At 47.9% G+C, this 18,050-nt stretch overlaps 1 protein-coding gene across 1 annotated transcript in view; it reads left to right on the top strand.

Moving 5' to 3' along the window:
• The window catches only part of RSU1 (Ras suppressor protein 1), a 212,290-nt gene extending 198,751 nt beyond the window's left edge, over nucleotides 1-13,539 (top strand). Inside the window, exon 9 of the mRNA XM_002717423.5 lies at nucleotides 12,965-13,539. Within this exon, the coding sequence (XP_002717469.1) occupies nucleotides 12,965-13,067 (103 nt within the window). The 3' untranslated portion in view covers nucleotides 13,068-13,539. The remainder of the gene's footprint in view (nucleotides 1-12,964) is intronic.
• The last annotated feature ends 4,511 nt before the right edge of the window (nucleotides 13,540-18,050 follow it).

The raw sequence follows: 18,050 nt of genomic DNA, 5'->3' as shown, positions 1-18,050 counted from the left end.
GCTGGGCGTGCAACCCAGGACGTCAGGAAATGCTCCTGGCTCATTCAGTCCATTAGGCATTGCGCGACAGTTATAATCTCATATTTGGATAATATTTGGATAATTTCAGTCCATCTTAGTAAGTACAGTGGTACGTGCTTTCATTCAGTCAGTCAACAAACATTTATAGTGTGCATACGGCTTCCCAGCCACAAAGTACACTTAAAAAACAGTTTCTGTTCTCTGGGAGGCATTGTATCAGAGGAGGCAGGAAACAGTGATGGAACAGAGTAAGTATACTGAGACAGTGACGTGAAGGGAGTAAATGTGGTTAGGGGAGAGGGTGTGGGCCAGGAGGCCCTCGCTTGGGAACTCACGTGGACCAGAGTGATGAGGTACTGAGCAGACTCAGCAGTCCTTTTGTGGCAACAAATAAAAAGCCTAAAGTGGGGAGGGAGGTGGCATTTGATGATTTTAACCTAAAACAAATCCAGCGAGCTAGTGGACTTCAGGCATGGCATGATAGAGGGACCCAAACAGTGTCATTGGACTCAGTCTCTGTCTTTCGGTTCCCTTTTGTCTGTGCTAGTTTCTCCCCCAGGTGGGCTGTCTACAGCATGCCCTGAGAGGACACCAGCATACATGGCTTGCTTCCTCCCAGATTAAAGAAAGCAGAAAAGAAAGGACTTGTCATCCCCCACAGTTTGAGCTAAGACCCAAGACCTGTTTGTCTCACTGCCTCTCAAGATACATGCTCCTGTGTGGGCCAGTGATGTCACCAGGGTGATGACAGGCTGAAGGCTGAGTTGTGAGTCTCGATGACACTGACACCAGGACAGCATAACCCAACTCTGGAGTCCGAGTGCCTGCATCCCTTACTGTACCTCTGTTTCTCTACCTGTAAAATGGGGTTGGTCATCACTGATACATCAGAGAGACCTAGGGAGAAGCATTCCAGGCGGAGGGAGTGTTGAAGACACAGAGTGGGCCCGCCTGGGATCAGAACATGGAGAGCAGTAGTGCAGGAGGGTGGGGGAACTGGCCTGGTAGATGAGGGTGGGGGTAGTGCTTGGTTCTGCTTCCTTGCCAAGACAGTCCTGCTAGGGTGTGCACAGGCACAGGCCTCACCTCCTGTTGGTCTCCACTGCCTGGCTCTGCACAGTGCTCAGGTGTGCCCTGCCTGCTCTATCCCTGCTGTCTGTGTTGCTGGCCAGTGCACTTCTGAGGGACAGATTGTCTTCAGCTTTGTGAATACCTGTGGTCTGGTTACAGTTGAGTCTCACTGGCCTGGGGGCTACTCTGGTGTTATTTGGGGTGACTTTTCCTGTCTCTGCTTTGATTATTTTGGTGCTGATTTTATCTTTTAATACACAGAGGACCAAGTTATTTCCTTAAATTCAAATTTGTGGGTCCTGCCTCACTCTTTTATAAAGATTTATTTATTTACTTGAAAGTCAGTGTTACAGAGAAGCAGAGGCAGAGAGAGAGAGAAAGTTCCATCTGCTAGTTCACTCCCCAACTGGCCGCAACAGCCAGAGCTGTCCCCATCTGAAGCCAGGAGCTTCTTCCAGGTCTCCCATGCAAGTGCAGGAGCCCAAGAACTTGGGCCATCTTCTACTGCTTTCCCAGACAGAGAGCGGGATCGAAAGTAGAGCAGCTGGGACTTAAACCAGCGCCCATATGTGATGCCGGCACTGCAGGAGACAACTTTACCCGCTACACCACAGCACTGGCCCCCTGCCTCACTCTTAACAACAGCTGTAGAAATCCCGTCAGCCAATTGTGTATTGGCTGCAATTTAAAGTGGGTTAAATTAATGGATAAAAGCAGTAGCTTGTGATTATATAGTATTAGCGTGAAACTATCTATGTTAAGAGGTCTTTCAGATAATTACTGTTTAGCTTTTGTGAGCTAGAGTCAAGTTAGTATATTTTCATAGCAATAGTTCTTAGGAATGATTTGTGAAAGGGGTAAATTGCCCAAAGAGATTAATTCATGGCTTGTTGTTTATGAGCAGACTTGTGAATCTGTGTGTGTTACAGACACATACAGTCAGGTGCCTCTTTAATCTGTATGTGCCAAGTACTAAACTGCTTCATTGTTTTCATGAAAAAATCTTCACTCCTGGTCTAACGTCTCTCAAAGAAGTAGTTTGTTTGGTCAACTGACCAGTGCCCTTGGACTTACTTCCTTTTGCCTTTGACTTTCTTCTGGAAATTGCAACATTTAGCACTTTGCAGTTTAATTTAAAAGGATTACCTATTTTCTTAAATGCTTAAGCAGGGAAGCAGGTTGCAGTTATTGATTTCTTTCTGCATGTATTCTGTGAACGCTGAATTGGCTCCGTCCCCCGGGACCCTACCTCCTGAACTGCATGCTTGCTGGTGACAGCCGAGGCCTCTGATACATAACCAAAGACCTTGGCTAATATCCTCGCAACTGCTCGGGGAATTTTTATTAAGTAAAAGCATCATTAGAGTAGACAGGATGATGAAGTTTAATGAGCATCTTTTGTGCTAGATATTGTTAGTTTGGCGCTGCCAGAATTCTCATCTCTCCCCTCCAGTGGGGCAGATATGGAGTCTAGAATGTAGGGTGTATTTTTGAACTGTCTTATATTTTATATTATATTTCTTGATAGCTTGATGTGTGTGTTCCACCAGCTACACATTCCGTTTGGCCAGTTATGTGGATGATGTTTACACACATATGTGTGTATTTGTGTTCGCACCACATAGGGATCAGAGAGCAGTGAAGATCAGAGTGGAGAAAGATATGACAGACCTGTTAGTAAATTGTGTGGAACCGTCCTACAGGGATTTGATAAAAAAAAATCACGGCCTTTTGAATTAATGAGACTTCTCAAACTAACAGGGTAACTGCTAATTTTTTTCTTTAAGACTCAGCAATTTATTTATATCCTAAGGTTCTGTCACCAACTCCTCATAGCTGCTATATAGGATAAATAAAGCTATTGCAAATGCTTATTAATAAACTAGGATTCACACTTTGTCCACAGATTTACTCATGGAGATTTTAAATTTAGGATCCTACCCTAAGATTACAGATTAAGGCAAAATTATTTCTTACCATTATTTTTACTGGCCATCTACTTAGATTTTTAAATTGGTTCTTTTCTTGGTTGGTATGAGGACTTGCCATGGAAACACCCAAAACAACAGTAGGGAGGCATATGACATGAGCAAATGACTTAAGAACAGCATATTGTACCTCTCATATACCTGGCATTCCGAAACACAATATTTACATAGCACACAATGTGTTTCCACCAGTGCCCGGAATATATGGGATACAAAAGAAGTTAAGTCTGTGGTCCCCACCTTCAAGAAAACAGTACTCTATGGCCAGGGAGTGCAGTGGAGGATGGCCCAGGTGCTTGGGCCCTGCACCCCATGGGAGACCAGGAAAAGCACCTGGCTCCTGGCTCCTGCCAGGATCAGCGCGGTGCGCCGGCTGCAGCGGCGGCCATTGGAGGGTGAACCAACGGCAAAGGAAGACCTTTCTCTCTCTGTCTCTCTCTCTCTCACTGTCCACTCTGCCTGTCAAAAAAAAAAAAAAAAAAGAAAACAAGATTGAGAAATCCAAAAAATGAAAGACAATGTAACTTTGTGCTTTAAGGTTTTGAACTTTGGGGCAGGCATATTTGCTTCAATGTTGGTGCCACCTGGGATACCCATATCTTATATAGGAGTGTCTGCATTCAGATCCTAGCTTTACTCTGATTCCAGCTTCCTAATGTGTACCTCGGGAGGCAGCACGTGATTGCTCAAGTAGTTGGGTCTCTACCACCCACATGGGAGGCCTGGATTGAGTTCCCAGCTCTTGGCTTTCAACTGGCTCAGCCTCAACTGTTGTGGACATTTGGGGGATGAACCAGAACATGAGAGATTTCTCCTCCTTCCACTCCCTCTCAAATAAATCCGATAAATAAATAATAAATTAATTTTAATGAACATTTTGTAAAAAGACTTTCTGCTTTGGAGTAATCACATGAGTTAAATATGAGCCCAAAGTTTGCTGAAACTCAGGTTTCCTCACTGGGTTGTTGTGACAGCGGCCAGCCACTGAACAGCAGCCATATTGTGAATATTGTGTCATTGCCGAGGCACTCTGCTGGCAGATCTGGCGGTGAAATCCTGATACCATGAAGGCAGGAAAGAGGTGGGCTAAGGGGGCAGCTGGGATGGCCTCAGGGCCCCAGTATATGAGTGAGGTCCGAGCTGCAGAGAGAACTCAAGCAGACTTTCCAGACAGCAATAACACAGAGCAGCAAGAAAAACCGTAGAGACTTAAAGGAATGCTGGCTGGCAGGACAGGCTAATCCCAGGTCTCTGACTGGTTCAGCCCCATGTTGTTTTTCAAAGCACTTCAGTGAGCCCACGCCAGCCTGGCTGCCACTGTCCCCATGAGGTCAGTAGTGTGCTGATGCTCCCATGTTCTAGACAGGCATCGAAATCTGAGGATACTCCGCTAACAGGTGGCAGAGTTCACTCTGCATCCATTTTTCCTACGCTGCACAATACCTGAGCGCAGACCAGTCTTACTATACGTGTGCCTGTTACTACACAGGGAGATGAAGGTAGGTAAGTTAGGTCCCAAGTGGCTGCTCTGTGCCAGGTTCTGTGCTGGGTACTCAGTCCAGGGGACGGCGAGTGTTGGTTTCCGTGCCTCCGCCAAGGAGAGGTGGTTCTGTCAGTTATCTGTAAGACACTTGGAAAAGGGAAGGTACTGCATGAGGGGCAACAAGAAGGAAACCATTACATCATCTGATGGCCATGGTGACAGAGGCCTACATTGGGGTAGAAGAAAGAAAGAAGAAAGAGGATGATGGATATAAGAATGAGCTCATTCCTCTAAAACATCCAGTTAACCCCCTGAGTTATGATAGCTGATGAAAGCTAAGGCCCTTTCTGCTGGGACATACACATTGGACTTTGCTTAGTTTCAGAAATGACCAGGGTCGCAGGCAAAGAATTTCTACTAAAGAGGAAAGCTTTATCAAACCCAATGTAGCAATCAAAAAAGAGGGAGAAGTCAAATTGACTTCAGCATTTGATCCTGGCAGTTTGGAGACCTGGTAAGGCAGACTTCTGGGAGTCGGAAGAGGGGATGGTCATCTGCTTTGTTGGGTTTCATCACTGAGTATCCAAGTGGGCTGAAGAGGTGGTGACTTAGAGGGCTACTTGCTCTGAGATCATTGTTGAAGCCATGAAATTAGGTGATCTTCCTAGGGAAGAGGATACAAGGAGATGAAAGCACAGACACAGGACTGGAGAAGTGTCCAGAGACCAAGAACCAGGCAGTGCCTTATAGCCAGGGGAGGAAGAAATGGGCTGGCCGCCAGTGGTCCTCACTGCCACAGTGGTGACAGGGTGCAAGGGTCAGCTCCAGACTGTCAGGTCCAGCTGAAGCAGCTAGACTCGTGGACTTTTCCAAAAGCAAAGGTTCCCATATTAAATAAAGCCAGTGTGTCAGTAATAGGAAACCGTGCATTTCATACTGCTTAATACAAAGGGTCTTCAAAGCAGTCATGAAAAATACATAGATTTAAAAATTACACATGGCTTTCAAAAAGTTTTTGCACCTAAATAAACTTAGATAAGTTTATTTATTGTTTTAATAATCCATTTTTCCATGAAGATTGAGAAGTACCTTTGTGTATTTGTAAAATGGATTCTGATTATAGCAGGCTGGGTTCTTTGCTGCACAATCTTGGATGTCAAGAGGCAGTAGTGTTCTGCGGCACAGAGTTTAAAGTGGTCAGGCAGCTGGCTGCTTTCTCAGCACTTCTCTGAAATGGCCAGCCTGGTGGCCTGGGCAGTCCACAGAATCGCTCCATAATGATGCCACCAGCAATGCTCAGGGCGGCGCTCACTCCCACTTTCACCTTTGGGCTTCACAAATGAGGATGGAGAGCACTCACAAGCCCAGCACAGCTGCTTCACTCATCTCCCACAGCTGAGAGCCTCCGTGGGCCCTGTGCCTTTGCAGTGTTCTCTAGCGACGCGAGCCTGTTCATCAGACTCCCGAGAGGAATGCATCCTTGCCTGGCACTTAGAGTGCTCCTTGTTGGTTTTTCCCCCTCCTTAATCATCTCCCAATTATCCTCTACAAGCCTCCGATTTCTGGGGAGAAAATTTTCTAGGATTCAGTGCCAGAGGGTCCCCTCCACTTTCTGAGCATTTTGCCTGCTGGTACCTGCAGCCTCGGGGTGACTTGGAGCCCTGCTTCTGTCAGCTGGCAAAGCTCAAGGGAATCAGCCCCAGTGGCACAGGGTGACCATGCAGGTCTCGGGCTGCACTCCAGGCATGGTGGCAGTGGGTGGGAAATGGGAGGAACTGCCCGGGTAGCCTGAGGCCTGGAGCTGTGTTAGCAGCCGCCATCCTGCACACCTGCTGTGTGCCCCTGGAGACAAGATTGCCTCCGCGTCTCACTTAGTATTCCCCTAAGCCCTCCAAGGTAGCTGGCAATTGTCATCCTCACTTTACAGATGAGGGCATTAGCCTGTGGCAAGTTAGGGGTAATTTTCAGGGACAATCAAGATGAGTGTGGAACCCATGGACCATTTCCAGGAATCCCCAGGGCAGGTGGCACTGAGCAGAGAACTGCAGCAGTGGTGGCACAGATGGAACGTGCTGGCAGGAAGTGACAGCAAAGGTTGGGATTTTCCCAGGTGTGGGAGGTGGGAAGGAGCAGGCTGAGCAGAAGAGGTTGGATTCACCCAGCCCTGTGGGGCTTGTGTGCAAGTCAGGAGGGGAGGGCTTTGGGCAGCCAGGAGAACACAGACCCCTCTCGGGGGCTGTGTTCATCTTGTTTTTCATTCTCTCTACTTGAGGCTGCTCTGAATTCTGGGACCTGCTGGCCTCCTGGGGCTGGCTAGCGGGAGCCCCAGGAAAGATAGCAAATGCCTTGCCCTTGAGCACCTCTGATGTGCTAAGCAGTCAGTGCAAAGCCCCTGTCTTCAGCTGCCTCCCTGAACACTAACTGGATTTTCCCCTGCCCTAAATCACCCCAGGACATCTCACCTGCAGCCCGAGGCCTGCCAAAGTTATTCCAGTCCTAAACCAGTTCAGACTTGCCCAATGGTTTTGCCCACTCCGTCCCCAGGAAACCGCAGTAAGGACTCTTACCTTACTGCCTCTTCCTTCCTCCCTTGGGCCTCCCGCCTGACCCTGGTGCTTCCCCTTGTGGCCCTGTGTGGCATAGCGTGTCCTCTTCTCTTGGCAGCTGCAAGCAAAAAACTTCCAGTGGCACTGACCTCTCCCTGCCTGTCCCTTCCAAAAGTTAAAGCCAGGGACCATCAGTGCAGTTACAGTGGAGAGGGGACCTGATGCCTGCCTGTGTTTGGCTCATTCTAGTAGAAACAACACCCTTTCTTCCTGAGGGCACTTTACTTTTCTTGCCTCTCAGTGCACTGCTACTCCAGAAACTGTCTGGGGTTTGGGTTTTCTTGTGTTTCCTTCTGGAATGAAGCCACGTGCACTTTTTGGGCTGCCTGCTCAGGCCCAGAGACATTCACTGTTCTGTCTTGGTTCTCTGTTGCCACTGTCACAAGTTACCACCAACTCAGTGACCATATTAGCTTTTCGTGACTACAACGAAACACCTGAGACAGCTAACTTTATAAAGTGAAAAGGGCGGGGCCAGCACTGTGGTGTAGTGGGTAAAGCCGCCGCCTGCACTGCCAGCATCCCATAAGGGTGGTGGTTCAAGATCTGGCTGCTCCACTTCTGATCTAGCTCTGCTATGGCCTGAGAAAACAGTGGAAGATGGCCCAAGTCCTTGGGTCCCTGCTCTTGTGTGGAAGACCCAGAAGAATCTCCTGCCTCCTGGCTTCGGATCGGCACAACTCCTGCCATTGCGGCCAATTGGGGAGTGAACCAGCGCATGGAAGACCTCTCTCTCTGCCTCTCCTTCTCTCTGTGTGTGTAACTGTGACTTTCAATTAAATAAATCTTTTTAAAAAAAAGTGAAGTGAAAAGGGTTATTTATTTAGCCAAGAGTTTAGGAGGTTCAAGTACAAGATCAGGCAGCCCCATTGGTTTGGGATCTGGTGAGGATGGCAGGTGTCAGTGGCAGAGCAGGTACAAAGGAAGAATTGCACAGCCGGCCAGGAAGCCCAAAGAAATTGGACCCAAACTCCAGCTTTAATCCAAACACCGCAGCAAGAACTGCCTTCCAAAGGCACACCCCCCCCCCCACGGACCCTAGGATTTTGCACTGAGCCCCACCTCCTGTGGTTCCTACCACTTCCCAACAGCACCACCCTGGAGACCAGGCCTTCAACACATGGGCTTCTGGGAACATTCAACATCCAAACTGACCCCTAAACCCTAGCAGGGACGGACACAAAGCAGATCACGTATCTCCCAGCAGCAGCGGCCAGAAGTCCTGAGTTCAGTGTCTAGGGGGCCACATCTGTCTGCAGGCTTCAGGGAAGCACGCACTTCCCAGCCTTTGTGGCTTCCCGAGGCCTCCTGTCTCCCTGATGGGTGGCCCTTGCGCCAGCTTCAGAACCAGCAGCATAGGCTCCTCACCTCTCTCTCTCACTCCGACCTCTGCCTCTCGTTTATGAAAATGCTTTTGATACCTCTGAGCCCACTGGGTCATCTGGGAATGCCTTCCCAGCTCAAGGTTCTTTTTTTTTATTTATTTTTTTATTTTTGACAGGCAGAGTGGACAGTGAGAGAGAGAGACAGAGAGAAAGGTCTTCCTTTGCCGTTTGTTCACCCTCCAATGGCCGCCGCAGCCAGCGCACTGCGGCCGGTGTATCGTGCTGATCCAAAGCCAGTAGCCAGGTGCTTTCTCCTGGTCTCCCATGCAGGTGCAGGGCCCAAGCACTTGGGCCATCCTCCACTGCACTCCTGGGCCACAGCAGAGAGCTGGACTGGAAGAGGAGCAACCGGACAGAATCCAGCGCCCCCACCAGGACTAGAACCCAGTGTGCCGGTGCCACAGGCTGAGGATTAGCCTAGTGAGCCACAGCGCCGGCTCAAGGTTCTTAATCACAACTGCTGGGGCCTTTTGCCACGCAGGTAGTAGCTACCGTGGAGTCCATTGGTCTGTCTACCATAATGACTTTATTTTTTTCTTTTTTTTTTTTTTTAAGATTTGTTTTATTTATTTGAGAAAACAGAGTTACAGAGAAAGGGTGAGAGAGAGAGGTCTTCCATCTGCTGGTTTACTTCCCAAATGGCTGCAGCAGCCAGAGCTGAACCGATCTGAAGCCAGGAGCCAGGAGCTTCTTGTGGGTCTCTCATGTGGGTGCAGGAGCCCAAGGACTTGAGCCATCTTCTACAGATTTTGCAGACCATTGCAGAGAACTGGATCAGAAGAGGAACAGCTGGGACTCGATCCAGTGCCCTTATGGGATGTGGGCGCTGCAGGTTGGGGCTTTGGCCCACTGTGCCACAGCGCTGGCCCTACCATACTTTTAAAAATGGAGGCCCCATGGCCAAAGACTGGTAGAAGCAACCAGAAATGGAATACAGGACTGTAGACTTTGAGATGCCAGCTGCTACTGCCCTGCCACAGCCCTGGCTGCTTAGGATGGCACTGTCATCTGCCCACACAGCTGGAGGAGGTGGCGGATGGCGCTGCGGACGCGGTGTCAGCCAGCCCTGCCAGTGACTCACCAAGGAAGTGGGGCAGTGCGTTTCGCTCTGCCTTAGTTGTTTCCTTCAAAGGGGATGAAACCTTGCTTCCAGGGGAGTTCGGGGATTTAGCATTGATAGGAAGTGCCATGTGAGTTTTCAGAGGAAAAACTCCTAAAGTAAGGTGATCACATCGTGATCTTTATGTAATCACTCTGACTGCCGCATCAGTCCTGTGTGTCCAGCAGGCATTGGCTAGGCCTTCCCGCGGGCTTGCCGTCGTGCTGGACTTACTGAGCGCCCAGAACCAGCCTGTGAGGGAAAAGACACCTTGATTTGAAAGATGAAGGGAGCGGGAGGAGGGCCAGAGGAGGTGAAAGTTGCTCATCATTTGCCCAGAGCCCACAGCTGCTGTGTATCAAAACTAGGACTTCAGCACTCAGGTCAGGGCTGCTGTCCCCTGTCTGGCCTTTTGTAGCGACTCACGATGAGGCCCCGGGAAGTCCAGGCACCCACCGTGGGATGTGACTCTAAAAAGGCAGAAAACCAACTATTTCAACATTCCGGCTCCCCCCTGGCAGCCAGCCGTCCTGCTGAGTGTCAGGCAGCTTGTTCACCCCCCTCCGAATGACTTCCTCAGATCCCCACTGGCAGGGCCCAGCTGGGCACCCAGTCTGCGAAGCTCTCCGTGCCCACCTTGGCTTTTAACTCGCTCAGGACAGGACACGTAGCAGGCCCTTACCAAACCCTCACTTCCCCCTTCCCTAGTCTCCTCGCATCCTTGGCACCCTGCTCCTAGCCTGTAGACATTGGCGGGTTTCCATGCTCATGAACTGTAGAGCGACATCTCTGTAGATGTTTTCGTAGGTTCGATGTTGTCTGGGAATAAGAACCTGTATTCTTTTTGCTTTGATTGGAGGATAAAGGTTGGAAAACAGGAAAGACATGTGAGGATTTAAGAAAGCTGTGTACTCAGATGCTGAAGTTGCTGAGACCACAGGGGCCTGTGTGGATGCGCAGAAGAAAGTCAGACCTTTGCTCTGGGCCAGGTGAGAGGACTTTGGAGACCAGATGCCCCCAGAGGACCTCGTGCTGCGGCGTAGAGCCCCTGAGCATCAAGCCTTTGGCTTTGAGTAAAACTGCATCCTAGGAAGCAGAGAAGCGCAGGGACTTTCGGGAGGAAAGGGATGCCTCAGAGCACCATGGATGAAGGTGGGGGATGTAACGGATGGGTCTGCTTAGGCGCAGGATTTGTTCTGTCCATGTGATATATCTGCACAGATGCCGAGGATGAGGTTCAAAGGCCAGGCCCACCTGGATGATGCAGGACAACCTTCCCAGCCAAGATCTTTAACTCAGTTAGAGCTGCAGAGTCCCTTTTGCCACAGTGGGTAACATGTTCACAGGTTCCAAGGATTAGGACATGGGCTGCATTGGGAATTGGAGGTAGAGTTGGACTCCCTGAACTTGCCTCCTGTCTAAACCAATTGTTCTTACCTGGGATCCTGGGCCCCCAGATGCCCATGGCCTAATCTTCTGGGGGATCTGTTGTTGCTTGTTAAAGTATAGGGGAGAAGAGGCCTTGTAGGTTTAATGATGTGTTTTCTTGAGTAGCAAGTCCTTTTATAAAAGGATTAGAACTAGACAGTTAGGCGCTTTTTTTTTTTTTTTTTTTTGACAAGCAGAGTTAGACAGTAAGAGAGAGAGACAGAAAGGTCTTCCTTTTCCGTTGGTTCACCCCCCAAATGGCCACAACGGCTGGCACGCTGCGCCGATCCGAAGCCAGGAGCCAGGTGCTTCTCCTGATCTCCCATGGGGTGCAGGGCCCAAGCACTTGGGCCATCCTCCACTGCACTCCTGGGCCACAGCAGAGAGCTGGCCTGGAAGAGGGGCAACCGGGACAGAATCCGGTGCCCCGACCGGGACTAGAACCCCGTGTGCCAGTGCTGCAGGCGGAGGATTAGCCAAGTGAGCCTCGGCACCGGCCAGTTAGGCCTTTTTGTCCATTACATTAACACAAAGTCCTCTGACCTCCTAACTCCCACAGGAGTTTGAAAACCAGTATTCAGGCCCTAATGTTAACTGTCTAGGGCATATGACACCTTTCTGACTCGAGAGAAGGACTCTCCCCCTTACCCGAAGAGCATCCCCAGCCCCTGGCTGCATGTACATTCTCTGGCCTGTGGGTCATTCCCCTGCCGACTCCCAGCCTTGGACTTGACAGTGCGTGAGAGCGGAGACCTCTGTCATCTGCACTGTTGGGATCTGCTTGTGCTGCATCTAAGAAGACACTTAGGAGACTCAGGAGACAGTGGAGCACAGTATGATCCCATCAAAACCCTAGTTAATGTCCAGATTCCCAGCCACGCCATCAGTGGGGCGTCTCTGCGTGCCGGGCCCTCCCCTCAGCCTGTCAGCCCAGTGTTGATGTCATCAAGAGATCAGTAGATGCTAAATAGTACCACACTGTGCATGGCCACCAGTTTGGTGAAATGCCAGCGTCAGAAGAAGGTGTCTAATTCCTGGAGTGGACATCGGAGCTAAGGGCTCTTCCGTACAGCGTGGTCGGTCGCGGTGTCAACGCTTGTTCCATCGGTAGACACAGTTACAGCACTGAGGGAAGTTTGAGCTGTATTTATTTTAGGGTGGCTTTTAATTTAGTTTAATCAGAATTACTCATAAATTATCGATTAATTACTGTCTGCCGTTCAGTTAAATCTTCTCAGCCATGGAGCTGGCTCCGCTCTGCGATGAATGCCATCCACTGTAATTGTAGGGCACTTTGTCAACATTTAATCAGCGGTACTTATTAATGTGGCATTGATGTGTGGTCGCCATCCCTGCACTATCAATCACGCGCGAGCAGCCGGCGCGCACTTGGCCACCATTGCTCTTTGTCACATTAGCCAGCCTCGGGGCTTTCGGGCCAAGCAGGCGGCTCACTTGTCACTAAACCGACACTCCCGTCTCCTCAGTTCAACCTAGTTGCCATTGTTGACTTCAACACTCACAGCCTTTTGAACTTGGGTCTGGCACAGCTGGGCTGAATGTGACCGGTTCTCAGAATCCTGCCAATCTCTCCCTTTGCTGTTTTCACACGGAGCCTGGGAAGAGTGAGATTCCAAGGGCCTTGTCCATGATTGGATGTCATGGCACAGATAGCACGTGTGTGCACGTATGTGTGTGTAAGAGTTTTAAATTGTTACACATGGCACATGATCCAGAGGAAACAGTTGTGAACTTTTGGTTTTCCTTGGCTTCCTAAATATTTCTAGAGATTTCATCTGTTGGTGAGGTCTCTACCAATAGAAGCTTACCTTAGATTAGTAAAATAGGGTTCATGGTTTTTTCTTCTTTCTTTTTTTTTCCAGCCTCTACGGCAGGCACATGCAAGCAAACCCAGAACCTCCCAGGAAGAATAATGACAAGTCGAAAAAGATCAGCCGGAAACCCCTGACCGCCAAGAACAAATAAAGCGTGGCATGGACAGGACTTCCGGCCTCTCTCCTTTACACCTCTGTCCTCTCGCTCTGTCTCACAAATAAGTACAATGTGTATGTGGCTTTTATTTTTCTTTCTTTTCACTCTTTTCTCGTGCTTACCACCTTACCTTTTAAATTCTTTGGGTAGGTGGTAGATTTTTATGAAGTCTTAAAACCATTTCCATTTATTCTTTAAAGTGCCATGGGCAGGGAACAAAGGTCTAATTCAGCTGCAGATTCCAGAGGCACAGGTTTCAGCGCCTTGAATAGACGCCACAAGGTTGCTTATTGTCTGAAGAATTATTAAAATCACGTGGCCTCTTAAATGTCACGGTTAACACACTTCATTCTGTATATTCACATAACTCATGAGCATGCTTTGTTAGGAGCTTTGCTTCACCACTGAGACTTTATGTTCATCTGACTTACAAATGATTTTAATAAAATCTTGAATTTGTATCACATTTGCTTCTTGCCTGGAGTAAGAAAACAATATACATATTTTTGTTTACAGCCCCCCATCCCACCTCCCCCCCCCCCCAGTTATCTTGTCCAATCTTACTGGTTATAGATGAGCAACTATGAAACTTGCCATGAGAGAAATGCAAAATCAGATCCGAGTTGGTTGCTCCTCACTAGTTTGTGGTGTTTTTTTTCTTTGAGAATTGTTTCTAAATTAAGAAGGAGCAGAACAACAAATCTCTAGGAGATTCTGCCAAAGGAATTTGGAAAGCAGCATTCCTTCGCTGAAGAAATGGTGACTTCTGCCAGTGGCTGGGAGACAGAGCTGTGAAACGGAGAGAGGAAAAAAATGCAAGTATGTTTTCTGTTGCCGCAGAAAATCTGCTCATATCAAAGCATTCTTCTGAGAGACTTTGATGCCAAGGAAGTTGTGTCAGTGTGCACACCCCAGGCACCCCCCGAACTGGGAGCTGCAGTTGCAGAGTCATTAAACAGCCATTGTTTAATGTCGGTGATAGGCAGCTTTCGCTCTCATCAACAGTAATACGTATGGAAGTGAAAATAGATCCAAGCCGTTGTGTGCTAAGTAAGAGGGCTGCCAGCCCAAGAATGCTCAAACCAAAGGCATATGAAGAGGCAGGAACAATGCAGTGGACTCTGGGAGACAGACCCGTGCCTCTCCCCTGGTCATCGCCTTCAGACTCCCAGGGGAGCTCTCACAGCCAGACCTCAGGTTATGTGAAAAGCCAGATACAAAGCAGAAAGTCTGTAGTCCATTAGCAAATGGAGTCTGCTTAGCAGTGAGAGAGGCCACAGGGCAGTGTGTTAAGCCTCTGATCACATCCTGATAGAACCTTGTAGGAAGCGAAATCCCTGGGTGCCTCACCTGTGTGAGGGCAGAACCGGTGTAATTTTTATAGGTGTAGTGTTTGCCTCAGTCTGAATTTTTTTCCAGTTTGTGAAATTGCAGCAATGCTTCTGTTTTTGATTGGTTGGACTTCACCTAAAATTAAACTAGCAACATGGCATTGGTAAAAAATCTAACAATATTAAGGGCTCTTAGAAGTAATTCTTCTCTAAAAATGAATACTTTAGATAGAAATATGGGTAATACACATGAATTCACAGAGAAGAGATAGCTTCAAGAAACACACACACACACACAAAATGCAGACTCTCATGAGTAATAAAAAATACAAATCAAAGCAGAAATAATTAACACATAGCAACGAGAAAAGTGCAAATATGTTTAAGGCATTAAGTGCTAGAAAACTAACATGAGATACATATTCTTATATACTGCTTTTGAGAATGTAAATTTCTCTTCAGAATGGTGGTAACAGTTTGGCAATATGTAGCAAAACCTTAAAGTTGTGTCCTTGGACCCAGAATCTTTATGCCTAGGAATTTGTCCTGAGGAAACTCTCAGAGATGCACACAAAGAGCTATATATGGGAAGTGTCCATATGGGATTGTGTCCACAATGGAAACATGAGGAAAAGGCCAGTGCCTACTGATGGGTGAATGAGACAATGAATTATGGCATATCCACATGAAAAACTGCCCAACAGTAAAGGCAAAGGGAGATAATCAAATCATCCAATGAAGGGAAAAAAGGAAGATTCTAAAAACTAACAATATAAGTATGGTCTCAGTTGTATAAGCAAGAAATTGTCTTTCTTCTTCTATACATGTATGTATAAAGATATTGAATGGAAATTAAACACAATTTTAGGGCTTTTTTTAATTTTTTATACTTCTGCACTTTAAATTTTCTGTAGTGAGCATATGTACTTTTGTAATCAGAAAACATTAAATACATATTCTTTTTAAATGGAATTGGCATATTATGGTATACTATGTGTTCAAATTAAAAGCATTAAATAACTTCAAGGTGGTTTGGGTTTTGTTTTTTTTGTTGTTGTTGTTGTTAGTGTAACTGAAATGGTTTTTCATATCTTCTCATACATTGTTTTTGGTTACTTGATATCTAAATTAGCAAAAAAGAAAACATAGCTCAGAAAGTATTCTTGGGGGCCAGTGTTGTGGCCCGGCCACCACGTATGACACTAGTATCTCATGTAAGCAACAGTTTGAGTCCCAGCTGCTCCACTTTCAATCCAGCTCCCTGCTAATGTGCCTGGTAAAGCAGCAAATAATTGCCCAAGTATTTGGGCCCTGCCACCCACATGAGAGACCTAGAAGAAATTCCAGGCTCTTGGCTTCAGCCTGGCCCCACCCTGGCTGTTGCAGCCATTTGGGCATTGAACCAGCAGATGCAACATTCTCTTTCTCTTGCTCTCGCTCTGTGTGTGTGTGTGTGTGAATGTGTATGTGTGTGAGTGTGTTTCCCTCTGTAACACTGCCTTTCAAATAAATAAATAAATCTTAAAAAAAAAAAAAAGAAATATATCCTTGTTACAAGGATAATCTGACCTTTTTAGCACAATGATGAAATCCATTGTTGCCATCAGTGCCTTGAAATCATTTGTGGTAACGTCCTTACGCCAGTGTTAGATTCTGTGTGGAAACCTGGGGATGCTTTTTCACTCCTTGTTTGAAAGTTCCCTCCCAGGGTTTCTCCTCTTTTTGTAAGACACTGGCCTTACCCACATGGCTGGAGGTCTCAGGGTGTGCAGAACACTTCTGTGTACATAATCATGTTCAGTTTTTATAACAACCTTGCGAGATAGGCAGGGCAGGTGATGTAGGAATAAATTTCGTAATAGTTGTTAGGTCTAAGAGACGAGATTCTTTTTATTTGCTAGGAGGCCTCTCTGAATCAAGGCTTCATTGATTTATTTGAAGTTAAGATAGGAACAAGTAGAGAAGTAGACGGGGTTAAGAAGAGAAACTCGGCCGGCGCCGTGGCTCAATAGGCTAATCCTCCACCGTGCGGCGCCGGCACACCGGGTTCTAGTCCCGGTTGGGGCGCCGGATTCTGTCCCGGTTGCCCCTCTTCCAGGCCAGCTCTCTGCTATGGCCAGGGAGTGCAGTGGAGGATGGCCCAGGTGCTTGGGCCCTGCACCCCATGGGAGACCAGGAAAAGCACCTGGCTCCTGGCTCCTGCCAGGATCAGCGCGGTGCGCCGGCTGCAGCGGCGGCCATTGGAGGGTGAACCAGCGGCAAAGGAAGACCTTTCTCTCTGTCTCTCTCTCTCACTGTCCACTCTGCCTGTCAAAAAAAAAAAAAAAAAAAAAAAAAAAAAACTCATGACTGAAGAGGTTTTTGTTTTGTTTTGCTGCAGGACTGCTCAGAGAGTTTACAGTCTTAATGTGTACTTTAAGTCTCAACTATGGTTCAGGGCCTTTAGCCACTGACCACTTCTTCATTAAGCTCTCCATTGTACATGGGATCCATGGAACCCATGTTGGGAAATTCTGCAGAACACAGCCACAAGCCCAGAGTCACATCAGAGGGACCCTGCGGAGAATAGGCTGCTTGGGTACCACTTCCATAGTAAGCCTTGCTTTGAGGAGCTGCAGTAGATATAAAACAAAGAATGGGGCCGGCGCCGCGGCTCACTAGGCTAATCCTCCGCCTTGCGGCGCCGGCACACCGGGTTCTAGTCCCAGTCGGGGCACCGGATTCTACTCTCCCACCACACCCACCTCACATTCCATGGTCACAGGACCAAGTCTTCCTAGCTCCTACTGCTTTCCCAGGCCATAGCAGAGAGCTGGATCAGAAGTAAAGCATCCAGGACTCCAACCGGTGCCCATATGGGATGCCAGCACTGCAGGCAACAGCTTTACCCGCTACCCACAGCACCGGCCCCTAGATTCAGTCATTTGCCACCACTAAATTCTCCCCTTAATCTATGTTCTGTCAGTTACAATAGAGAGTATTCAGGGCCTTCCACATCTGAGGCACTTTATGTTTTCCTTCATTCTCAGTGGTCATCCCCATGTGCTAGGAAACTGGACTTCAGCAAGGTTAGAGAGCTTCCCCAAGGGCGTGCAGCCACCAGCTGGCACAGCAAGACTCCAGGTCCCTTTGACTTTGAAGTGGTGTCCTTTCCTCACGCTTGCATGGCCATTGCTGCCCACCAAGACTCCCTTAGTCTACCCCAGAGGCAGCAGTTTGCTCTTTTCATCACCACCACTAAAATTGCAGCTCCTGAAATGTTCTTTTTTTTTTTTTTTTTTTTTTTTGAGTCTTGTCCAGAAATGCAGCATTTCCAATACTATCCCATCAAGGAAGTAATTCACGGCAAAGAGGAGTCCCTCACACAACCCACTCACATAGCAGAGGAGCCTCCTGCAAGAGTGGAAGTGGCCTTGGGTTCCATTTTCCAGCTATGTTCGCCTAGCACGAGCAGACCACGTATACCTGCATTTTCAGTGTTTCCGAGACTGAGGCGAGACCCGGTCTTACCCATCCTGGTATCTTACCTTCTGACAAAGCACAGTGCCTAGAGCATATGAGACATTCAGATATTGTTGCATAAATGAATGAATGCTGCCAATCGATGCTTCTCATGTTTATTTCCATTTTCCATAAGCATTTGTAC

Source organism: Oryctolagus cuniculus, chromosome 13, assembly GCF_964237555.1.
Source record: "Oryctolagus cuniculus chromosome 13, mOryCun1.1, whole genome shotgun sequence".
In the NCBI taxonomy this organism is placed as follows: domain Eukaryota; kingdom Metazoa; phylum Chordata; class Mammalia; order Lagomorpha; family Leporidae; genus Oryctolagus; species Oryctolagus cuniculus.
Note: the sequence above shows the minus strand (reverse complement) of the source record. Positions and strands in the feature narration are given on the sequence as shown.